Raw genomic sequence first — 23,516 nt, 5'->3', positions numbered from 1 at the left:
TGCCAGGATCCGTCCCCTTCTCCGTGTCCCCGTTGTCCTCCAGCCGTCCTGGCTGCTGGGTGTCCCCCCCCACACCCCCCCTAGCCACCTCCGATCCCTCCCAGTCCCTCCCAGTGCCTCCCAGTTACCCTGACTGGGGTGGGAGAGGGGAGGATGGACAGCAGAGCCCCCTCCCGGGGGTGTCTCCGTGGGGATGGGGATGGGGATGGGGATGGGAATGGGGATGGGGATGGAAATGGGATGGGAGGGGATGGGATGAGGATGGAGATGGGATACGGGTGGGATGAGGATGGGGATGGGATGGGGATGGGGATGGAAATGGGATGGGAGGGGATGGGATGAGGATGGAGATGGGATAGGGATGGGATGGGATGGGATGAGGATGGGGATGGGGTGGGAATGAGGATGGGATGGGGATGGGATGGGGATGAGGATGTGGAGCAAGGATGGGGATGGAGAGCAGGAGCAGGGATGGGGAGTGGGATGGGGAATGGGAATGGGGAGCAGGGGTGGGCATAGGGGTGGGATGGAGATGGGAAGTGGGATGGGAAGCAGGGGGGGTGGAGATGGGGATTGAGAGGGGGGAGCAAGGATGGGGCTGGGGAATGGGGTGGGGATGAGGAGTGGGGTGGGGATGGGGACAGGAATGGGGAACCGGGATGGGGAACGGGGATGGGGACGGGGACGGGGATGGGGAACGAGGATGGGAACAAGGGTGGGAAACAGGGACATGGAACGGGGATGGGGACGGGGATGGGGAGTGGGAGGGGATGGGGGCGGGAATGGGATGAGCACGGGGATGGGGAAGCAGGGCTAGGGAATGGGATGGGGATGAGGGGTTGGGATCAGGAACGGGGCTGGAGCGGTGCCCGGAGCTGGGCAAGGCCGGTGTTTAGGACCCGGCGGGACGAGGCGGCGCCGGTGCCGGTCCCGCCCCGGCCCCATTGTCTGGGCGCGGAGGCGGAGGGACGGGAGCGGCGGCGCCGGGAGCACGGACGCGCCGCGGAGCCCTCCCCGGCCATGGCTCCCGCACCGGCACCGGCACCGGCGACCCGGCTGGCGCTGCTGGTCGCCGCCCTGCTCTGCGCTTCAGGTGAGTGCGGCGGCACCGGCACCGGCACCGGCACCAGCCCCGAGCCGGGGTCCGCACCCCATGGCGGGGGGGGGGGATCCCCGCATGCCGCCGCGATCCGCTCCCGCCGGGCTGCCGGGATCCGGGACCGACTTCTCCCCCCCCCCCCCCCCCCCCCTCGCATTTCGGGATCGCCGGGATCCGCTCCCCCGGGGCGATCCCGAGGGGATCCGCTCCCCCGCCGCCGCCTGGGAGCCCCCGCGATCCCGAGGGGATCGCCCAAGGAAGGTGGGATCCGCTGTGATCTTTGGGGGGATCTCCCTCCCCGTCCAAACGGGATCCCCGCAGCCCGGGGGGGATCCGCTCCCCCCGACCCACGGGAATCCGTGATCTGCCTCGGTCCTCTCCCCCCCCCCCCCCCCCTCCCCGCTCACCGGATCCCCCGCCATCTGCCCCCTCCCGCGCCCACGGGGAGTGGGATCTGTCCCTGGATCCGCGGGTACCGGGCGTCCCGGCGGGATCTGCCCCCTCCCGTGGCCCACGGGGAGCTGGGGATCGAGTGGGATCTGTCCCTGGATCCGTGGCTACCGGGCGTTCTGGTGGGATCTGCCCCTTCCCATGCTCACGGGGAGTGGGATCTGTTCCTGGATCCGTGGCTACCGGCTGTCCCGGCAGGATCTGCCCCCCTCTCATGCCCACGGGGATCGAGTGGGATCTGTCTCTGGATCCATGGGGACCAGGTGTCCCGACGGGATCTGCCCCCTCCCGTGCCCACAGGGAGCTGGGAGCTGAGTGGGATCTGTCCCTGGATCTCTGTGGGTACCGGGTGTCCCGGCAGGATCTGCCCCCTCCCATGCCCATGGGGATTGAGTGGGATCTGTTCCTGGATCCCTGGGTATTGGGTGTTCCGGTGGGATCTGTCCCTGGATCTCTGGGTACTGGGCATCCCGGCAGGATCTGCCCCCCTCTCATGCCCATAGGGATTGAGTGGGATCTGTCTCTGGATCCTGTCTCTGGATCCATGGGGACCATGTGTCCCGGCAGGATCTGCCCCCTCCCATGCCTACAGGGAGCTGGGAACTGAGTGGGATCTGTCCCTGGATCCGTGGGTACCAGGTGTCCCGGCAGGATCTGCCCCCTCCCATGCCCATGAGGAGCTGGGGATCGAGGGGGATCTGTCCCTGGATCCATGGGGACCGGGTGTCTTGGTGGGATCTGCCCCCTCCCATGCCCACAGGGATTGAGTGGGATCTGTGGGTATTGGGTGTTCCGGTGGGATCTGTCCCTGGATCCGTGGGTACCGGGTGTCTTGGTGGGATCTGCCCCCTCCCATACCCACGGGGATAGAATGGGATCTATCCCTGGATCCGTGGCTACCAGGTGTCCCGGCGGGATTATGCTGGCCCCCCCCAATACTGACCCTGGCACCAGTGGGGTGCCACGCCGCCCCCCAGCACCCACTCCTGGGGGCTGCAGTGGTGCAGCACGACGCAAGTGACAACCTCCAGGGGTGCGGGGTCACTCTGTCCCCGAGGGGGTGGCCGGGGGGGGGGGGGGGGGGGGGGCGTGCTGTGCCATGCCACGGCAGCGCCAAAGCCGATTTTCTCCCCCCCGGCCCCTGGCACCAAGCTCCAACCTTAAACATGGAGGTGGGTGTAGAGACACACACACACACACCCCCCCCCCAACTTGCCAACCCGTGACCCCCGAGGTGGGTGACCCAGCCCCTTTTCTCGCAGTGAGGGGTGACGGGGACCCCCCCGAGCCCGTCTACCTGCCGGCGGACCTGGAGGTGCTGGGGGTGCCCGAATATTACCGGCTGCAACGGGCAGACCAGGACCTGCCCCCCAACTCCTCCCTACACACCCGCACCGAGACCTACCTCCTGCTGCCCCACGGCTCCGCCGCGCAGCCCCTCCTCCAGGCCACCTACCCCCCCTTCAGCACCCGGCAGGTAAAATGTCCCCCCACCACCACCCCGTCACCCTCCCCCTCCACCCGCCACCCTGGGGCAGCCAGACCCCCTTGCCACCATCCCTGTGTCTTTACAGGAGGTGCCCACGGAGACCCCCCCCGGGAGGGAGGGCTCGGCGTGGGCCATCCGTGCCGTGTCCCTCGAGAGCGCAGTGTCCCCAGCCGAGCCCGTCGCCCGCGTCCTTTTCCATCTGCAAGGTCCCGACTGGCTGCCCGGGCAGCGGGACCCCCCACGGGATAGGGACCCCCCCGGGGAGCGGGACCCCCCTGGCCAGCGGGACCCCCCCGGGGAGCGGGACCTTCCCTGCGTCGCCCTCCATGCCCACCACCGCGGCCGGGTGGCCCGTGGGACATGTCGCCTACAGGTCAGTGCCACCCATCAGAGGAGGGGGGAGTGGGTGTCACTCTCTTGGCCCCCCCCCAAGCTGAAGCCCCGCTCTCCCCCCTCCAGGCACCCTTGGGCGCCTGCGTGGTGGAGCTGGAGATCCCCCCGCGCTGGTTCTCCTCCGTGTCCCCCACCCCGCGGAGCCGCCGCCGGGTGGCCGACCCCCCCGGTCACCCCGAGCCCCCTGAGCCGGCCGAGCTGCACTACGGCGTGGTGGCACCGGGGGACTGTGGCCGTAGCGGGGGTCGGGAGCGGAGCCGGGGTGGGGAGACACCCCGATACCTGGGCACCTTGGAGCTTCGGGCGGCCGAGCCGGCTCGGTGGCAGGAGGTACGGCTGGATGACAAAGTCCTGCTACGGGTCCCCGATGTCACCTTGCGCCCGGGCCAGCGCTTCACCGTCACCCTCGCCCTGCGGCACAACTTCACCGCCGACCAGTTGACGCTGCGGTGAGACCCCCAGGGTGGGCAAGGGGACCCCCCCCACGGAGGGACCGAGAGACCCCTCCAGAGGGTGGTGGGTGCCGGGAGGGGGACATTGTGTGACGGGGCGGGGGGGGTCCGATGGCAGGATCAAAGCCAAGAAGGGGCTGCAGGTGGTGGCCGCCCGTCCCGGGTCCCCCAGTGCCTGGACCACCCACCTGGAGCGCACCCGGGGTCCCAAGCACTCCACGGCCGTGGTGACCTGTCGGCGCAGCGGGGACAACCGCGGTGGCTGGAGGTAGGGAGCAGCGTGGCACCCCGGGGACCCCGGTGTGGGAGGGGGCTTCTGCATGGGGGACCTGCGGGTGACACTGCTCCCATGCCAGTATGGCCCAGTTAGAGCAGGGGGACCTGCGTGTGGTACCACTCCCATCCCAATATAGCCCAGTTTGGCCCAGGGGGACCTGTTTGTAATGCTCCCGTCCCAGTATGATCCAGTTAGAGCCAGGGGAAACTGTGTTTTGCACCGCTCCCATCCCAGTATGGCTCAGAGGGACCTGTGGGTTACGCTGCTCCCACCCCAGTATGGCCCAGTTGGAGCAGGGGGACCTCTACATTGCACTGCTCCCATCCCAGTATGGCCCAGTTGGAGCAGGGGGACCTGTGGGTCGCACCATTCCCATCCCAGTATGGCTCAGGGGGACCTGTGGGTTACACTGCTCCCATCCCAGTATGGCCCAGTTAGAGCAGGGGGACCTATACATTGTACCATTCCCATCCCAGTATGGCCCAGTTAGAGCAGGGGGACCTATACATTGTACCATTCCCATCCCAGTATGGCCCAGTTGGAGCAGGGTAACCTGTAGATTGCACCATTCCCATCCCAGTATGACCAAAGGGACCTGCACCTTGCACCCCTCCCATCCCAGTATGGCCCAGTTGGAGAAGGGGGACCTATAGATTGCACCATTCCCATCCCAGTATGACAAAGGGGACCTGTACCTTGCACCCCTCCCATCCCAGTATGGCCCAGTTGGAGAAGGGGGACCTATAGATTGCACCATTCCCATCCCAGTATGACAAAGGGGACCTGTACCTTGCACCAGTCCCATCCCAGTATGGCCCAATTGGAGCAGGGTGATCTGTACATTGCCCTGCTCCCATCCCAGTATGGCCCAGTTGGAGCAGGGTGATCTGTACATTGCCCTGCTCCCATCCCAGTATGACCCAGTCGGAGCAGGATAACCTCTAGATTGCACCATTCCCATCCCAGTATGACCAAAGGGACCTGTACCTTGCACCGCTCCCATCCCAGTATGACCCAGCAGGGGGGAGGAGGGGGGTGGGGGGGTGGCTGGTGAGGGGGGGGGGGGGGGGTGTGACACGAGGTGGCCCCCAACCCCTCTGCGGTGACCCAGGGTGGCCGACTCGGCCGCGTTCCTGCACCTGGAGCTGGGGGTGGAGAACGGGACGGGGGGGCTGGCGCCGGCGCGGCCCCTCACCTGGCAGGTGGAGTATCCCGGCCAGGACCCCGACGCCCAGAAGGACAAACTGGTTTGGGAGATCCAGGTGGCGGAACGGGACATCCGTGCCCTCGTCCCCTTAGTGCAGGTGGGTGACCACCCAGCCCAGCCCCCAACCCAGTGCTGGGGGGGGGGGGGGGGGCCCACATGCTCACCCCCCCACCCCCCTATTCTGCCTCATAGGAGCTGGAGATCCTAAACACGGCCCCTCTCACGGGGGTCCCCCGCACCGTCCCAGTTAAACTGGTGGCCGTGGAGGCGGGGGGCGGCGTGGCCGAGCTCACCGAGCCCCCGGGCTGCGAGTCGGCCGACAAGCAAGTGCTGCAGGTGAGCGTCCCCCCCCGTCGGTGTCCCCCCCCCCCACCACTTCATCTCCCCTCCCCATCCTGCCCCCTTACCCCTCTGCCTGCCCCCTTCTCCCCCCCCCCCCCCCCCCCCCCCCATCCCCATAGGTCTCGGATGCCTGCGACGCGGTGTTTGTGGGGGGCAAGGAGAGCCGGGGGGCGCGGGGGGCACGGGTGGATTTCTGGTCCCGGCGGCTGCACGCCTCGCTGCGCTTCACCGTCTGGGCCCCGCTGCTGCCCCTGCGCGTCCAGCTGGGGGACACCACGCTGGAGCAAGTGAGGGGCTGGCGTCTGCCCGGTGGCCCCGAGAGGTGAGTTTGGGGCACCCCCTGCCATCACACACACAGCCCCCCCCCCCCCCCCCCCAACTGGGGCAGCAAGTCCCACCGCGCTTGTGACACGTACGGCTGCCCTGCTGAGCCCCGATGCACTCGTGACACGTGTACCCGCCCGGCTGAGCCCCATGGGGCTTGGGGTGCACACCCCTGCCCTGCTGAGCCCCCACGCGCTCGTGACGTGTCCCTGCCCCGCTGAGCCCCATGACACCCATGAGATGCACCCATGCCCCGCTGAGCCCCCCCACACTTGTGACATGTGTCCCTGCCCCACTGAGGCCCATGATGCTGCACAGCCCTGTCCTGCTGAGCCCCCACACACTCATGACACATGTCCCTGCCCCACTGACCCCCATGACACCCACAAGATGTAGCCCTGCCCCGCTGAGCCCCCACGTACTCGTGACATGTCCCTGCCTCTGCTGAGCCCCCACACGCTCGTGACACGTGTCCCTGCCCCACTGAGCCCCATGGCACCCATGAGATGCAGCCCTGCCCTGCTGAGCCCCCACGCATTCGTGACGTGTCCCTGCCCCACTGAGCCCCGTGGCACCCATGAGATGCAGCCCTGCCCTGCTGAGCCCTGTGGCACTCGTGACACATGTGCCTGCCCATCTGAGGCTCATGGTGCTTGGGGTGCGCACCCCTGCCCTGCTGAGCCCCCACGCACTCGTGACATGTCTCCCTGCCCCACTGAGCCCCGTGGCACCCATGAGATGTAGCCCTGCCCCGCTGAGCCCCCACGCACTTGTGACATGTCCCTGCCCCGCTGAGCACCCCCGGCACTCGTGACACGTCCCCCCCCTGCCCCGGTGGCACACACCCCAGCAGCCCCTCGGGGCCGGTGACACGGGTGTCCCTGCCACCCCCCCACCCCCCCAGCCCCCCGGCAGAGGCGGAGGAGCCCGGGGAGGAGGGGGAGCGGCGGGCGCGGGGCTGCCGCCCCCAGTACCAACGGACGACGCTGAGGGTCCTGGCCCACTTCGTGGCCCACCCCCTGGATGGTGGCCGTCACCTCACCTACTTGCCCGGCCCGGATTGGCTTCTGGATGTCACCCACCTGGTGGCCAGCAGGACCCGGGTGCAGGACCCCCGCGTGGCATCGCTGGAGGGGGGCACCGTGGTGGTCGGCCGGGAGCCCGGGGTCACGTCCGTGGAGGTAGGGTTGGGGGGGGGGGCTCACCTTTTTGAGGGGGGATGCAGGGGGTGGAGGGTGGGGGTCCTGGGGGGAGAGGGGAGCTGGGGGGGTGCAGGGGGGTCCTGGGGGCAGAGGGAGGGAGATGTGGGGCTGGAGGGGGTCCTGGGGGGCAGAGGGGAGATGTGGGGTGCAGGGGGGTCCTGGGGGCAGAGGGAGGGAGATGTGGGGCTGGAGGGGGTCCTGGGGGACAGAGGGGAGATGTGGGGTGCAGGGGGGTTCTGGGGGGACGGGGAGGGGCTGGAGAGATGGAGGGAGGAGGCTGGAGGGGGTCCCTGAGGGGAGAGGGGGGGGGAATGTGGGGCTGGAGGGGGATCCTGGGGGCAGAGGGAGGGAGATGGGGGTCTGGAGGGGGTCCTGGGGGGCAGAGGGGAACTGTGGGGTGCAAGGGCGTCCTGGGGGGAGTCGGGGGGGTGTAGGGGCTGGAGAGATGGAGGGAGGAGGCTGGGGAGGTCCCTGGGGGGAGAGGGGGGGGAGATGGGGGGGCTGGAGGGGGTCCTGGGGGGAGAGGGGGGGGAGCTGGGGGGGCTGGAGGGGGTCCTGGGGGGCAGAGGGGAGCTGGGGGGTGCAAGGGGCTGGAGGGGGATCCTGGGGGGGAGCTGGGGAGGCGCAGAGGGTGGAGAGATGGAGGGAGGAGGCTTGGGGGGAGGTCCTGGGGGGAGATGGGGGGGGGGGGGAGATGTGGGGCTGGAGGAGGGTCCTGGGGGGAGATGGGGGGTCTGGAGGGAGGGAGACGGGGGGGGTTGAAGGGGGTTCCTGGGGGGAGAGGGGACCTGGAAGTGCTGGAGGGAGGGAGATGGGGGACTGGGGGTGGGGGGGTTGGGGGGAGAGAGAGGGAGATGGGGGGCTGGAGGGAGACCCTGGGGGGGAGAGGGGACCTGGGGGGTGCAGGGGGGGGCTGGGGGGAGAGGGGACCTGGGGGGTGCTGGAGGGAGGGAACTGGGGGGCTGGGGGGGCCAGGGCAGGGGGGGCAAAGGATGGAAGCCGTGAAGTCTGGGGGGGGGGGGGGACATGTCACGAGGTGGGGGGGTGTGTGTGTGTGTGTCCCCACCCCCCCGTGTCCCCACCTTCCCCCTGTGCCCCCAGGTCCGGTCCCCGCTCTCGGACTCCATCCTGGGGGAGCAGATGCTGGTGGTGTCGGAGGAGAAGGTGACGGTGACGGAGCTACGAGCCCAGGTGGTGGCCGAGCTGGCCCTGGGGCTACGGCCAGAGCCCGGCCACCCGGGGGTGGTCACCGCCACCGCCTTGGGGACGGCCACCCTGCGTCACCCCAAGCAGGTGAGAGGGGGTGGCGGCGGAGGGGGGGGGGGACACCCCCCCCCCCCCCCCCCACACACATCGTGGATGTGCCAAGGTGGCCGGTGTCCCCCCTCCGGTGACATCCTGGCCATCATCCCTGGCAGGAGGCCACCTTGTCCGTCTGGCTAGCCTTTTCCGACCGCACGCTGGCCCCGCTGGAGCTCTACGGCTGGCAGGAGGTGGCCTTGACCGTCACCTCCCTGGACCCCTCTGTGGCCACCGTGGGGGGCTCGCCCGCTGTCCCCACCGCTCGCCCGTGGCTGGTGGCCGAGGGACCGGGGCGGGGGGCTCTGCTGCAGCTCAGCCTTCACCCCCCCGACGCCTGTCGTCGGGGCCGCCACCGGGCAGCCGCGCTGGCCACCGGGGCCGCTTGGCTGGAGGTGGGGACCGGCCAACGTGTCCCCACCCCTGGTAGCCCCCGGGGTGGCCGTCCCCGGCCCAGCTTGCCCTTCCCGCGGGCCGAGGGGGCCATGTCCGGGGAGGCGGTGACGGCGGCCAGCGAGCCCCGGCGGAGGGAGCCCGCCGGCGTGGGACCTGCCTCCACCAAGCTCCAGGGGTTGGGGGGTTCTTCCTCGGAGGAGGAAGAGGAGGAAGAGGAGGAAGGCTACGGCCACGGCCGCGCCGGTGGGGAGGAAGAGGAGGAGGAGGATGAGATGGTGAAGGCTCCCGAGGGGGTGAGCGACCTGGAGATCGGCATGTACGTCCTGCTGGGGGTCTTCTGCCTCGCCATCTTCATCTTCCTCCTCAACTGCATCTTCTTCGTCCTGCGCTACCAGCAGAAGGAGCTGCCGGATTCCGGGGGGGCCCCTTCGGCCCCCCAACCCCATAACTGGGTCTGGTTGGGCACCGACCAGGAAGAGCTGAGCCGGCAACTGGACCGCCGGCAGCCCGAGCCACCGGCCCCCCCCGAACCGGCCACCGAGGCCGGGCGCTGCTGTTGTGGGGTACCCCCCGGTTCCGAAAGCGGGGGTCCCACCGGCACCCCCACCCCCGGGGCTCCCTTACCCCGCAAGGAAGGGGGGGGGACGCTGGGGGGTGGCCGGAGGAAGCGGGTGGAATTTGTCACCTTCGCCCCCGCCCGGGTCCCCGAGGAGCCCCCCCAGCCCGCCCCCAACGTCCAGTCCATCCTGGTGGCCAGCGAGGATGACATCCGCTGGGTGTGCGAGGACATGGGGCTGCGGGACCCCGAGGAGCTCAGGAGCTACATGGAGAGGATTCGGGGCAGCTCCTGACCCCCGGCCCCCCCCCCCCCCACACCACCACCCCTCCAGTAAGGGACCATCCTCCTCCCCACGCCACCCTTGGGAGGGGGACACGGGACGTGTCACCCCCATCCCCTGCCTGCAGTGGGTTGTGCTGCTCTTAGGGACCACTGCTCATCCCCTCCTGGTGGCCCAAGCCCTGCCCCAGCGGGGCCACCCATGGACTGGCCCCAGATGCCCGAGGAGGAGGTGGGGGGGACACACACACACACACGCTCAGAGTATCCCCCTCCTGGGGGTCCTCGGTGGCACTAGGAGGGGGGGGGAGAATCCGGGGGAAGGGGGGGGGGGGGGGGGGAAGCGTGCCCTTACTGCTTTGGGTTCTCATTGCGCCATTGTGTTCATAGTGATGATGATGATGATGATGATGGAGTCCTGTGGTCTGATCCCGGGGAGGGTCTCCTTGTCGTGTCCCCCCCCCCCCCTCTTCCCCCACGCATCCGTTTTGTACAACTGGCATTTTCTACCTGTAACGCCCCCCCCCCCCCCGGGAAGGGGCCGCCGCGAGGTGAGGGGCTGTTATTTATGGAAGATTTTTAATTCTGACGTTGTTACAAAAATAAAATATTTAAAAATTAAAAAAACAGACAGGCGGCACCCCTCCCTTCCCCCACCCCCCACGGGTCTGTCGTCCCGTCCCCCCCCCCCCCCCCGCCGGGTCACCATCATGTCACCGTCCCCCGGGGGGAAAGATGGAGGTGACGGTGGGGACGGGCTCTGCCAGGCACGGCTGGGCTCCCCGGGGTGTGGGGGGGGGGGATTAGCGGGGGGGGGACGGAAAAGTGGCCTTGACGTTGGTTCCACGTGGGGAGCCAGTCACGGGAAGGGCTCGGGGACAATCCTGGCCCTGGCCCAGCCGGGGTGACCTTGGGGACAGGGACCTCCTTCCTCCCTGTCCTGCCATGGGGCTGTTGCCTTCCTCCTCCTCAGCCCCTCCAGCCCCAGGGAGCAGCCTGTCCTAGGTGTCCCCCACCCCACCGTGGCTGGTCCCCAGTGTCGTCCCCGATATCCCCATCGAAATGTCCTTCCTGCAATGGCCACCACAGGTCCCTTTATTCAGGGGTGCCGTGGGGGTTTCCACCCCTCCAGTCACCCCCAGTCCGTCCCAGTGATCCCGAGACACCCCCACATCACCCTGGGTGACAGCAGGTGACCCCCAGAGAAAAAACCCAGAGATGTGGTGACCGCTCTGGCTACCTGGCGCTCCTGTCCCCACTCTGGACCAGCATCCCTGTCCCCCGGGGAAAGGGGGCTGACACCCTGTCACCCCCGGTGGCACCACATCAGTCTTCCTCCGGTTCCGTGCAGAGGTGGGGGACACCTGGCCACGGTGGCTGGCTCCGGTAGCGCCTGGATATCCAGGTGACAAGCAGGCAAGTGACCGACTGGACCCCGGCCAGCAGGAAGAAGTAGTCGTCCATGCGGCAACTCTTGATGCTCCCTGCGGGAGGGAGGGTGGTCAGAGCCCGGGGGGTGGCCCTCAAGACACCCCGCCATGTCCTACACCCTGTCCCCACCACCCCAAGCGGGAGGTGACACTGTTGTCCCCGTGCCGGTGCTCACCGTAGCCCTCCGGGCAGCGCATCCACCCATGGGTGGGCAGGGAGAGGAGGGTCAGTAGCCCCCACCCCAGCAGCGAGCCCACCCCGGTGATGAAGAAGAAGAGACCCATGATGGCTCCTTTCATGGACTTGGGGGCCTCGGCATAGGCGAACTCCAGGCCTGCGGGAAAGCGGAGAAACCACGGGGAAAGGTTGGAACTTTTGGGGTCCCTCCACCAAACTTCCCCAGCCGCGGAGGGGAGGGGGAGCTGCGGAGGATGCCCCCGGTGCCAGGGGGAGGTGGGCACCGCTCACCGGGGATGCTGGTAAAGAGCTCGCTGATGCCCATGAGCAGGTACTGGGGGACCTGCCACCAGATGGGCAGGGTGACAGCCGGGTAGCGGTCCCTGCCGATGAGCTGCAGCACCGTCTGGTTGCGGAGCACGTACTGCAGCCGCTGATGCTCCAGGATGCCTGTGGGGTGTGGGAAGGGGGGGCTGAGCCCCCCCAAATCCCTGCCCGTGGCAGCATCCCACCCCCAGCATCCCATCCCAGCATCCCCATCCCAGCGTCCCACCCCACCCTCCCATCCCAGCATCCCCATCCCATTGTCCCATCCCAACATCCCCACCTCAGCGTCCCCACCCCACCATCCCCATCCCATTGTCCCATCCCAACATCCCCACCTCAGCGTCCCCACCCCACCATCCCCATCCCATTTTCCCACCCCACCATCCCCACCCCACCATCCCCATCCCATTGTCCCATCCCAACATCCCCACCCCATTTTCCCATCCCAGCATCCCCACCCCATTTTCCCATCCCAGCATCCCCACCCCATTTTCCCATCCCAGCATCCCCACCCCACCATCCCCACCCCATTGTCCCATCCCAACATCCCCACCCCACCGTCCCCTCCCAGCGTCCCCACCCCATCATCCCACTCCAGCATCCCCACCCCAGTGTCACCACCCGTGTCCTACCCGCTGCAAGGATGGAGGCGAGGCTGAAGAACATGCCCATGGCCATCTGCTTGAGTGCCGAGGGCAGCAGCCCCCTCCTGGCTAGGAAGGGGTCGATGAGGTGGTCCTTCAGGGGCACCAAGGCCAGCAAGACCACCATGTTGGCCAGGAGTAGCCAAGCATCTGGGAACTGGGGGGGCAAAGGCCAGTCAAGCCCCAGCCCTTGCTGAGGAGCTCAGCATCCCATGGGATGTTCCCACCCCAGGCCTTATCCAACTGGTCCACGCGGCCACCAGCCCCATCCCTCACCGTGTAGCCCTGGAGGGTGTTGGTGTGGTCCTGACCATGCTGGAAGATACTGGGGATGTGGAGGTGTAGACCTTGCAGGTAGAACGTCGATTGCATCTGAAAGGCAGCGGGATGGTGGCTCCTGGTGGCCCTGCCACCACCAATGGTCCCCACCTGGTGCAGAGCCCCTCCCACACCTCACCTGGAAGTAGACCATCCAGTAAGGGATGAAGGTCAGCATCACCGGCAGGATCCGGGCCAGCACCTGGAAGTTGGCAAGGTCCTCCTCGGGGGAAGGAGCTCCAGGCTGGGCTCCGCTGGTGGGGACAGGGTCCCCAGGATCCCACCGGCTCGTCCTGGGGAGAGCGACGGTGTGGGAAAGACCAGGGTTGGATGGCTCAGCACCCCACAGACCACCCCCCCCCTTCTCACCTGGTCCCAGTGCCCCCCAGACAGGTGCAACCACAGCTCTGCAGGGCCAGCTTGATCACGGCAGAGACCTGGCTGCCCGTGGGGGGCTTGGTGACAAAGGTGGGGGTGGCCAGGAGGAAGATGAGGAGGGCCAAGGCCAGACAGGCGACAGGGATGAGGTAACCGGCCAGAAAGCTGATGTTCTGCTGGACAAAGGCCACCACCAGCAGGGATAAGATGGCCCCCAAGTTGATGCTCCAGTAGAACCAGTTGAAAAAGCGTCGTGTGGCGTCACCTCCCCGGTCCCTCACCTGCCAGCATGGAGGGATGTGACTTTCAGTCCTGGCACAGCACTGAATGCTGGGCTTCTGCTTCATCCCCTGTCCCACCACCCTCCCATCTCCCCCGTGTCCCATCCCACCACCTTCCTGCATCCCCCATGTCCCATCCCACCACCTTTCCACATCCCCTGTGTCCCATCCCACCACCTTCCCGCATCCCCCACGCCCCATCCCACCACCTTCCCGCATCCCCCACGCCCCATCCCACCACCTTCCCGCATCCCCCACGCCCCATCCCACCACCTTCCCGCATCCCCCGTGTCCCATCCCACCACCTTTCCACATCCCCCGTGTCCCATCCCACCACCTTCCCACGCCCCATCCCACCCCTCACCTCCTGGCTTCCCTGCCTCCTTCCCCCAGCAAGGACATTCCAAGGGTCTCCAAGGGTTCAGAGGTGGTCTATGGGGGTGCAACCACATCTCCTCCACCCCCATGGGAGATGGGGAAGGGAGCCCCTACAGCTCCATGGCCGGTTGGGAAGGGGCAGAAGGAGGAGGATGCTCACCTGGTCAGCACTGAAGGGGGTGAGGTTGGCTCTGATGGAGCTGACGCCCAACGCCAAGACCAGGAGGCCGGTGTAGATGGTGGGGGCACAGTACTGCTGGGGGGGCTGTCCCTGACACGTCCCACCGTGGTGCCAAGAGCAGTTTCGGATGGTGCCAGCCGGCAGCTGCCCACACACCGAGAGGCGCCCGTCCAGAGTGGCGGTGACGGGCAGCAGGGACGCGGCCAGCAGGTACAGCAAGAAGCTGGTGGCCACCGTGGCGTAGCGGCCCAGGTAGACATCAGCCAACCAGCCACCCACGGGCGAGAGGAGGTAGGAAGCCCCCAGGAAGAGCAGGCAGGCGCAGGATGCCTGGGTGCCCCCCCAGCCGAAGGTGCTGCTGCTGAGGTAGAGCACCAAGTTGGCCGTGATGCCGAAGAACGCTGCCCTCTCCAGCCCTTCCACCACCAGCAGGGCCACGCACGCCACCCCACGTCCCTTGAGGGGTGTCCCCCCCAGCAAGGGACTCCGCTCCCCGCCGTCCCCCATGCCCCGGGAGCACCGTGGTTCTGGTCGTTGGCTCCGCTGCCCTTCACCACTTCAAGTGGGGGGTCCCCATCCCACCACGGCCCCTTCTCACGGTCCCCCTTGGTCCCTCTCCGAGTTGTCCCCGGGGTTGGGCGTCCTCGGCTCCTGTCCCTCCCCGGCTCCCAGTTCCCCATTCCTGCATCATATGACGGGCTCAGAAACGAAAATTCCCCGTCAGCCAACGCGGCTTCTCCTTTCTGGGGGCTTTCCCCGTGTGTGTGTGTCCCCCCTCGCCCTCGGTCTGGGGGCTTCACTTCCCCCCCCCCACCCCAGCAAAGCCCTGCTGGGTCCCCAGCACCAAAGCCCCTCGCTGAGGCTGGGGTGTCCCCCTGCTCTGGGGGTGTCGGAGCCCCCCAGGGTGTCGTGCACCCCCCCAGAGCCCCCCCTAGGGTCAGTAGCCGAGCTCAGGGCTACCACACCGTTCCTCCCCCCCCCCCCAAAATCCCTGACCCCCAAGAACGCAGGGGTTTGTTTTGCAGCCTGATTTCCTAAGGAAATGGGGCTGGGGGGGGGTGGGGGGGGGGCGGAGGGGGCGGGGGGGGGCTCTTTGCCTCTCGCTCTCTGATATTTTCCACCGGACTCAGCAACGAGACAGAGAGCGCAAAGCTTTTTGCTTTCCGTAAGTTTGAAATGATAGAAAAATGAAATAAAATGGTATAAAAAATAAAATAAAATAAAATAAAATAAAATAAAATAAAATAAAATAAAATAAAATAAAATAAAATAAAATAAAATAAAATAAAATATTAGCAGCTGAGAAAGGAAGGAAGCCGGTGTTCCCCTCAAAACCATGGGACTTTCCAGCCCCTTACAACATCTTCCAGTTCCTCCAAGCCCTCGCACACACCCCCAGCCCAAAAAAGCCCCTCTGCCCCCCCCCCCCCATCCCCCCCCACACCCCGAGACAGGGGAAGGGGCCAAAAGCAGTGCTGCCCTGTCTGCCCCACGGCCCTTGACGTCCCCATGGCCCCCAGCAGCCCCACAGCCTCTGGTAGCCCCATGGCCCCCAGCATCCCCATGGTCCCCAGCAGCCCCACAGCCTCTGGTAGCCCCATGGCCCCCAGCAGCCCCATGGTCATCCAGCAGCCCCACAGCCCCCAGCATCTCCACGGTCCCCAGCATCTCCACGGTCCCCGGCATCCCCATGGTCATCCAGCATCCTCAAGGTCCCCAGCACCCCCACAGCCCCCAGCCTCCCCAGTGCCCCCAGCATCTCCATGGTTCCCAGCATCCCCATGGTCATCCCATGTCTTTGCAGCCATCCAGCATCCTCACAGCCCCCAGCATCTCCACAGTCCCCAGCATCCTCACAGTCCCCAGCATCCCCACGACCCCCAGCATCCCCATGATCCTCCAACATCCCCACAACCATCCAGCAGCCCCACCCGGCAGAGGGAGAAGCTCTCCAGGACAGGGGGGTTGATGACCTTGGTGATGACCAGCAGCTGAGCAAGGAAAGAACCTTAAATCCCTATTTGCAGCTGTGGGGGCTGACCCAGCACAGCCCAGTTTGTTCGTCACACCCACCTACCTGCTGCTGACCTCCCTCCTGCCAGGGCTTGGCACCAGGGGAGCTGGGTGACACGTCTTCAGGGTCCCCAGGGGACGTGCAGGGTGTGAGGGACCCTCTGGCAGGCAGCACCCAAAGGTGCTGGCCATGTCACACCTTCCCGTGGCCTCGTAAGGGTCCTCCTGGTCACCTCAGCCCCAGAAAATGGGGCAGAAGGAGGGAGCCCCGTGCCCGGCTCCATCACCCCATGGATGTCCCAGAGCTTGGGACCCACCGGCCATGCTGTCACCAGCACTTGGTGACACGGTGACACACAGGGACCTGCAAGTCGTGGCTCCCACGAGATCCATGTCCACCCACCTGAGGGTGACCTGGGGTGGGACCACCATGTCCCCGAGGGACGCCACAGGAGCGTGGCGTGGTCCCCGAGCAGAATCTGACTCCCCCCACTTCCCTCCTCAACCACCAGCCTGCAGGATGGAGCCACCCCATCGTGCTCCCCCGCCCCACGGCACGGAGGTGGCTTCCTGAAGCCTCTGACCACAAGCCGGAAGCCGAGAGTGCGTGAGCGGCAGGCAGGGCGCGGGGCCACATCCCAACCATGTCCCCGAGACGCTGAGAGAGGTGGCAGGAGGACAGAGGACCACCCGACATCACCACCCCCCCGGCTCCCCGACCGCCATGGGGCTGCCCCACGGCCGCTGAGCAGGATGGAGGGGCTCTGCCTGCTCTTGGTGGCTCTCTCCGCCACCGCGCCCAAACAAGGTAGGTCAATGTCCCTTCCCGTCCCTCTCCATGTGCCAGGACACTGGGGTGATGGCTCTGCTGGTTTTGGGGTACCTGTCACCTCCCCGGGCTGGGTCCTGCTGGGGCGGGATGTCACAGGTGGTGGTTGGGCCCAGCTCTTCTCCTTCTCCAGGTGCTCAGCACAGCTGGTGCCACCTCTGTCCCTCCTTGACACCCGGTGGGACCAAGGGAAAGGTGTCCCTGCTTGGGGGCTGGTGGCTCTGGGGACCCTAACAGGGCTGTTGGGGCCAGTCCGTCCACCAGGTCCCAGCCCTATGGGGCAGGGAGATGCTCTGCTGGTTTTGGCAGGACCAAAACCCATCCTGTCTGCTCATGTCACCAGTGTGGCTTTTGGGGAACCCATCCCATCTGCTCGTGTCACCAGTGTCGCCCCGGGATGGCTTTTGGGGAATCCATCCCATCTGATCATATCACCAGCATCACCCCAGGATGACTTTGGGGGAACCCATCCCATCTGCTCCTGTCACCAGCATCACCCTGGACGGCTTTTGGGGAACCCATCCCATCTGCCTGTGTCACCAGTGTCACCCTGGGGCAGTTTTGGGGGACCTGTCCCTTCTGCTCGTGTCACCAGCACCACCCCAGGGTGGCTTTTGGGGAACTCATCCCATCTCCTCATGTCACCAGCATCACCCCAGGGTGGCTTTTGGGGAACTCATCCCATCTCCTCATGTCACCAGCATCACCCCAGGACATTATTTGGGGACAATGCCACCTGCTCCCCCCAAACCAGTGGGGTTTAGGAGGGTTTCACACCCGAAATGGCTGCCAGAAGGCAGCCTCGACGCCTCCGATCAACCGGGGAACGGTCGCTATCGCCCTTATTTCCGCTAACGGCTCCTCCACCGCGATGCTGCCGACCCTGGGACCCCCCCATGTCCCCCCCTATTCCCTCCCCACGTCCCCCTCTCCCACCCTCATCCCCTTTCCTATTTGCCTTTAATATTTTGAACGTTCAGGTGGTGGCCACCCATGGAGGCCAGCAGCTCCCCAGGGGACACCCACCCACCCAACGCACCCCACCAGCCGTGTCCCGTCCCCCCCCCCCCCAAATATCTATAGACACCTCTCGACGGGGAAATATGGGGTGCTCTCTCAGCACGGTGCAAAAAAAAAAATAATGCCCTTTTTTGGTCAGAAATCATTATTGCAATGATCGCATCATGGTGCCCCGTGCAGCCGGGGTAGAGAAAAAGCCACAATTCCGGTGACGATGACAGCAAAGGCACCTCATCTCACCTCTGGGGGGGGGGGGAGGGGTAAATTCTTCACCCCTAAACGAGCCAAATGGTGCATTTTTTTTTTTGGGGGGGGGTGACAACCGTGGGAGCCCCGGTGTCGGAGCAAAGGGATGGGGGAGAGGGCACGGGGAGGGTGGGATTTTGGTGGCCCGAAATGATGTCGTGCCCTTGGGGTGACCATGGGGAGGGGAAAAAACCCCTCAAATGCCACCATGCTGGCCCTGAATCGTGGGGGGAGGGGGGGGGCATATTGGGGGTGCAGGTGGGGGGGGTACAGGCAGCACCAGACCCTCTCTGTTGGCAGGGGCAGCGGTGGCACCCCGGATTCAGGACGGCACCCCCCGCTCCAGCGTTCCCACGGGTGAGTGGTGCCCCGATATCCCCGTATTTAGGGCCAAATTCTGCTCCCCCCATCCCACGAGCAGACCCCACGGTGGGATTCGGCCCCAGGGCACGTTTGTGTGTGTCCCCCCCCGCCAGGGGCTGACGTGAGGACACGGGGACTGACTTTTAGGGGGCGCAAGAAGAGCCGCCCATTTTGTGACAGCCCGAGGATGCCATTTTGGCCACCTTTCCCCGCATCAGCATCATTTTCCGGGGGGTGCACCCTCTCCAGCTGCCCCCCCACCCCATCCCACCCTCCCCATGGCTTGTGCCGGGGGTGCCACCAGAGCCATGTGCCACCAGTTTGCCATCTGCGAGCTACCGAGCTCCCAGCAGCCGGTCCGTCTGCTCCTCGCCGCGTCCCCCCCCATCTTGCCAAAAGAGCCGGGAATGAGCCAAAAAAAGGGGGGGTTGCCCCCTCCCTCCCCGGTACCCACAGACCTCACTCCTGCTTTCTCCTTGGTGGCTGCCAGCGCTCTCTGGGGGTTCTGGGTGTCCATCTGTCCTGTGGCCATCAGCCCCGTCTTCCCACCGTGCCACCTCCTGCCCTGCTCGGGGGGTTCAGCCCCACATGGGGGGGTCCCGGTGGGCTCATACCCCCTTGTCCCTTCCTCCTGCAGTCCCCATGGAGCTGACGGGACCCCCCAGCACCTCGGCGGGCAGCGTGGCTGGAAACACCTCGGTGGCACCAGGTGAGAGCCAGGAACCTCCTTGGACCCCCATTTTGGTAGGGAAGGGGGAGAGCCTGGGGGTGGCGGTGGCAATGGGGGACAGTCCCAGGGCCACCACTACCCCCTGCCCCTCCATCTCCTCCAGGTCCCACCGCGGTGAGGCTGGTGGGTGGCCGGAGCCGGTGCGAGGGCCGGGTGGAGATGGAAGAGGGGGGTTCCTGGGGCACGGTGTGTGACGACGATTGGGACGTGGCCGACGGGGACGTGGTTTGCCAGCAACTGGGCTGCGGCCGTGCCGTGAGGGTCCACGGCGAGGCCACCTTCGGCCGGGGCAGCGGTCCCATCCTCCGGGACGAGGTGGGCTGCGAGGGACACGAGGACCATCTCTGGGACTGCCCGGCCATGACGGAGCACGACTGTAGCCACAAGGAAGACGCCGGCGTGGTGTGCTCAGGTGGGGCTAGCGTTTGCCGGGGCCGGTAGCCACCGGGCAGGGGTTTTTGGCTCCAGGATCAGGTAGAACATCCCCCCCCACCATCTTCCCTTTTTTTCCCCTAGAACACCAGGAATGGCAGCTCTCTGGTGGCCAGGACGGTTGTGCCGGTCGGGTGGAGGTCTTTTTCCGCGGCACGTGGAGCACGGTGTGCGACAACACGTGGTACAGCACGGAGGCCAGGGTGCTGTGCCGCAGCCTGGGCTGCGGCGAGCCCCTCCGGCAACTCTTCTTCCACCACACGTTGCCCGGCAGGATGCTCTACCAGTGCGAGAGCCTGCAGCCCTCGCTGGCCCACTGCCGGTGGGCTTACAATAAATCGGCTCCTTGCCACCAGTCCCGGGCTGCCGGCGTGGTCTGCAATGGTAATGGGACACCCCCCCGCCTCCTCCATGGGTGTTGGGGGGGCTTTGCGTCCCCTGCAGATGAGCTGTAACCTGCTTTCTTCTGTCCCCCTACCCCTTCTCCATCCCCGTCCCCCTCCTGCCAGGCTCCCAGGGCTTGCAGACACCCACCCTGATGGCCACGGTGCCACCGAGCAACGTCACCGTCCTGAGCGGTGAGTGTCCTACAGAGCCTCAGCCGTGACACCTGGGTCTTGGGATGGTGGGGGGGTGAAGGGGGGGACAGGGGGGTGCAGGGAGCACCCAACTCACCCCCTTTCACCTGGAGGAAGGATGTCCTGGGTGTCACGAGCTGTGTCCGTTCTCTGTCTCAGCCGAGGAGGGCTCCCCGGCGGCGGGGGGACAGTCCCCCCTGTACATGCCCCTCTTCATCCTCTGCCTGGTGCTGACGGCGCTCATCCTGCTCACCGTGCTGGCCTTCACCGCCGCCCTGCTGAGGGTGAGGAAGATGAGCGGTAAGGAAGCTGCCCCCGGCGGGGGCATGGGGGGGCTCTGGCAATGGAGGGGGTGACACTGGTGGCCCAGCCAGGGCCACCCCACTCCCTGGGCTGCAGGATTGGGGCCGACTGTGCCATGGAGCAGTTGAGAGGGTGTAACCCCCCCTTGTCCCCACAGCCCATGCCGTGTCCTCCCCCGGGCTGGCTGGGCCGGTCCTGATGACCCACAGCATCCAGAGCCCCGATGTGCCCTCCGGGACCTCCAACGACTACAGGGAGATGCCCACCAGCCTTCCCAAAGGACCAGGTAGGTCTGGCGGGTCAGTGGGCCACCCCGGGGGGCTGTGGGGCAGTGGGTCCCGGTTGGTGGTGATGGCTGCCCTGTCCCCTTTCGTCCCCTAGACCCACCGGTCACAGACCTTCCCAGCGCCAAGGACTCCGACTCCGACTACGAACACTACGATTTCAGCAGGAAGCCACCCGTGGCCCTCTCCACCTTCTATAGTGAGCATCCCACTGGCCCTGGGGACCCCTGGGACCCCCATCACCCTGTCCTGGGCTGTCCCAGGGTGCCCTGGCTGATGTCCCCTCCTTGCCCTCCCCACAGACTCCATGCGCCAGCATCCCGGGAACCAGTCGCTCCCGCTGATGCCCAACCAGGATGGGATGGAGCCGTTCCCTGCAAGGGGTATGACACCAGGGGTGGCCGTCCTTCTGTCCTGTACCACTGCCCATCCTGCCCGCGGGTGGGCGAGGGGGCCAGCCTTGCACCCCCGGGGGCTAATGTTAGCCCTCTGCCCCGCAGTGCCGGCCAGGCTGGGCCCCCCATCCCGCGGCAGGGCGAGCAGCTCTTCCACCTCCTCCTCTTCCTCCACTGAGCCCTACTGCAACAACAGCACGGCCCCCCCGCACGCCTGGGTCTGCCCCCCGCCCTCTGCCGATGGCACCCACCCGCACGCAGCACCCACCACCCACGGCTACAACAACTACCCCGGCACAGGTGGGCATCACCGGTGGGCTCTGGGGTCCCAGGGACCGGGGCAGGGATGGGGACAGCCCAGGGGATGGGAGCAGGGATGGGGGTAGAGGGACCTCAAGGATGGGAGCAAGGGATGGAGAGACCCCAAGGATGGGAGCAGGGATGGAGAGACCCCAAGGATGGGAGCAAGGGATGGAGAGACCCCAAGGATGGGAGCAAGGGATGGAGAGACCCCAAGGATGGGAGCAGGGATGGGGGTAGATGGGGACCTCAAGGATGGGAGCAAGGGATAGAGAGACCCCAAGGATGGGAACAGGGATGGGAAAGCCCTGGGGATGGGAGCAGGGATGGAGAGACCCCCAAGGACAGGAGCAAGGGATAGAGAGACCCCAAGGATGGGAGCAGGGACGGGGACAGCCCTGGAGACAGGAGCAAGGGATGGAGAGACCTTGGGGATGGGAGCAGGAATGGGGACAGCTCTGGGACAGAATGGGGGTAAGAGGACCCCAAAGATGGGAGCAGGGAATAGCAAGGACAGCCCTGGAGGGGGAGAGCAGGGATGGAGAAACCCTGGGGATGGGAGCAGGGATGGGGACAACCCCAGGGAGGGAGGGAATGGGAGCAGGGGACCGCAGGGGCTGGGTACAGGGATGGAAGGTGCCATTGAGAGTCCCCGTTTCCCCCAGCTCCCCCAGCAGCGCCATGCCTGCCCACCCCAGTGCTCTCCCATCCCTGGGCACCCGTGTCTCCGGCAGAGCCCCATCCCGATGACAGCTCCAGCACCTCCTCGGGGGAGTGGTACGAGAACCTGCAGGACGAGGAGCCACAAGGGGACCCGTCCTCACACCCCGGTGAGGACCCTTCATTGGCAGGGCAGGATCAGGGTGGCACAGGGAGGGGGGGACGGGAGAGGGGAGGCATCAGGGCTCCTCTGTCCCCACAGCATCCTCCTCCCGCTCCCTGCCCACCTCCCTGATGGCGTCTCCCCCTTTCAGGCTGGCCAGGTCCCTCCTGTCCCTCGGGGGGACACGCACAGGATCCCGACTCCTCCGAGGGCAGCGATTACGATGACATCCAGGGCTCTGCCTACTGAGGCTGCCCGACGTCCACGGACAGAGGGACGTGGCAGGGGGGGACCTGGCACCGCGTGTGGCCGAGGACAAGCCATCCCACTGCCAACATCTCTGAACTTTCCCAGCCACCTCCTCCGTGCCGGGGTGGGGGGGGACAGGTCCCGGTGTCACCCAGGGGACGCTCGGCACGGGTGAGCTCTGCCGGGCCACATGCTGCGATTAAAAGCTTTTCCCAGCAGGTCACCATCTCCCTCGGCCATAGGGGGTGGCAGGTCACCAGCCCCGCCAGGAGGCTGGGCCACCAAGCGCTCCCACAGGGCAACAAGGTATAAGTGACACAAAGATGTCCCCTTCTGCCATCCTCTGCCTGGCTGGTGACAGTGAGCAGCATCGCCTGCAGGACTTGGCTACCAGGTGATGTCCTCCCCCCTTGCCCACAGAGCTGTCCCCAAGGGCAGGAACAGCCGGACCCCCTGTCCCCAGCCCCGGGTAGCAGGGAGGGGGGGAGGCAGGGCCTGATCCGGCCCCACAGCACCAGAGATCCCCAGGGTTGGGGGTGGCAATTGGTCCCCGGGGGTGGCAATCAATCCCCGGGGGTGGCCCCGCAGGGAGGCAGGTGGTGGGGACATGGGGTGACAGTGTCCCACAGCCAGAGACCCCCCTCCCCGAGCTTTCCCGCACCCCCCTGGACCACTCTCCTCCCCATCCCGGGGACACGCTGGCCACCGTGCCCAGAAACCCTGGTTGGGGTGGGGGGGGCTCAAGGGATGCTGGCAGGGAAGGCACTGGGGTCCCATCCCAACCACACTGGATGGTGCTGGGGGGGTCCCGGACCCTTCTCACCCCAACCTGGGGTTAGGGAACAGACACCAAGCAGGGACAAAAAGGGGGACAAAAATGAGACAAAAATGGGAGAGTAATAGCCAGCTTCCAGCCCAGGGGGGGGATTTGTGCCCCTCACCCAGAGCTCAGGGGGTGGGCTACACCCCCCCCGAGGGAGGGATAACCCCCTCCAGCATCCCCCGTGCTGGGGTACCCCACAGTCCTCCAGAGCGAAGCAGCGTCACTCTGGGACAGGGACACTGGTG

General features: G+C 66.6%; 3 protein-coding genes across 3 annotated transcripts; 2 read left to right on the top strand and 1 right to left on the bottom strand.

The window, feature by feature from the left end:
• Nucleotides 1-659: 659 nt before the first annotated feature.
• On the top strand, nt 660-9,781 carry TMEM132A (transmembrane protein 132A). Its single transcript, XM_074148697.1, is given in 13 exon segments — nt 660-715; nt 850-971; nt 974-1,093; nt 2,812-3,026; nt 3,124-3,411; nt 3,498-3,880; nt 4,002-4,151; nt 5,272-5,464; nt 5,560-5,703; nt 5,829-6,031; nt 6,938-7,214; nt 8,337-8,528; nt 8,654-9,781. Coding segments are annotated over 13 exon segments (3,471 nt in total).
• A 1,313-nt stretch (nt 9,782-11,094) lies between these two features.
• Nucleotides 11,095-14,390, bottom strand: SLC15A3 (solute carrier family 15 member 3). Its single transcript, XM_074148696.1, has 8 exons — nt 13,863-14,390; nt 13,035-13,324; nt 12,805-12,958; nt 12,624-12,719; nt 12,336-12,504; nt 11,668-11,826; nt 11,375-11,533; nt 11,095-11,252 (listed from the first exon to the last, which is right to left on the bottom strand). The coding sequence occupies exons 1-8, from the start codon at nt 14,388-14,390 to the stop codon at nt 11,095-11,097; spliced, it is 1,713 nt and encodes a 570-aa protein (XP_074004797.1).
• A 2,256-nt stretch (nt 14,391-16,646) lies between these two features.
• Nucleotides 16,647-22,668, top strand: CD6 (CD6 molecule). The gene is made up of 13 exons (XM_074149221.1): nt 16,647-16,704; nt 18,292-18,348; nt 18,992-19,063; nt 19,188-19,496; nt 19,601-19,900; nt 20,026-20,094; nt 20,254-20,394; nt 20,555-20,683; nt 20,779-20,880; nt 20,984-21,064; nt 21,182-21,376; nt 22,042-22,206; nt 22,351-22,668. Exons 1-13 carry the CDS (start codon nt 16,650-16,652, stop codon nt 22,446-22,448), a joined length of 1,773 nt encoding a protein of 590 aa, XP_074005322.1. The 5' UTR covers nt 16,647-16,649; the 3' UTR covers nt 22,449-22,668.
• Nucleotides 22,669-23,516: the final 848 nt, after the last annotated feature.

Source organism: Numenius arquata, chromosome 6 (genome assembly GCF_964106895.1).
Source record: "Numenius arquata chromosome 6, bNumArq3.hap1.1, whole genome shotgun sequence".
Taxonomy (NCBI): Eukaryota; Metazoa; Chordata; class Aves; order Charadriiformes; family Scolopacidae; genus Numenius; species Numenius arquata.
This window is presented reverse-complemented; position numbering and strand designations above follow the sequence as displayed.

Coding starts and splice junctions, on each gene's coding strand:
- CD6 (XM_074149221.1), top strand. CDS start 16,650: ATGGAGGGGCTCTGCCTGCTCTTGGTGGCTCTCTCCGCCACCGCGCCC. Junction 18,349..18,991: donor CCGCTCCAGCGTTCCCACGG/GTGAGTGGTGCC, acceptor TTCCTCCTGCAG/TCCCCATGGAGCTGACGGGA. Junction 21,377..22,041: donor CAACAACTACCCCGGCACAG/GTGGGCATCACC, acceptor CGTTTCCCCCAG/CTCCCCCAGCAGCGCCATGC.
- SLC15A3 (XM_074148696.1), bottom strand. CDS start 14,390: ATGGGGGACGGCGGGGAGCGGAGTCCCTTGCTGGGGGGGACACCCCTC. Junction 12,959..13,034: donor CTGGGGGGCACTGGGACCAG/GTGAGAAGGGGG, acceptor CGCTCTCCCCAG/GACGAGCCGGTGGGATCCTG. Junction 11,253..11,374: donor GCGCTGCCCGGAGGGCTACG/GTGAGCACCGGC, acceptor TCCCTCCCGCAG/GGAGCATCAAGAGTTGCCGC.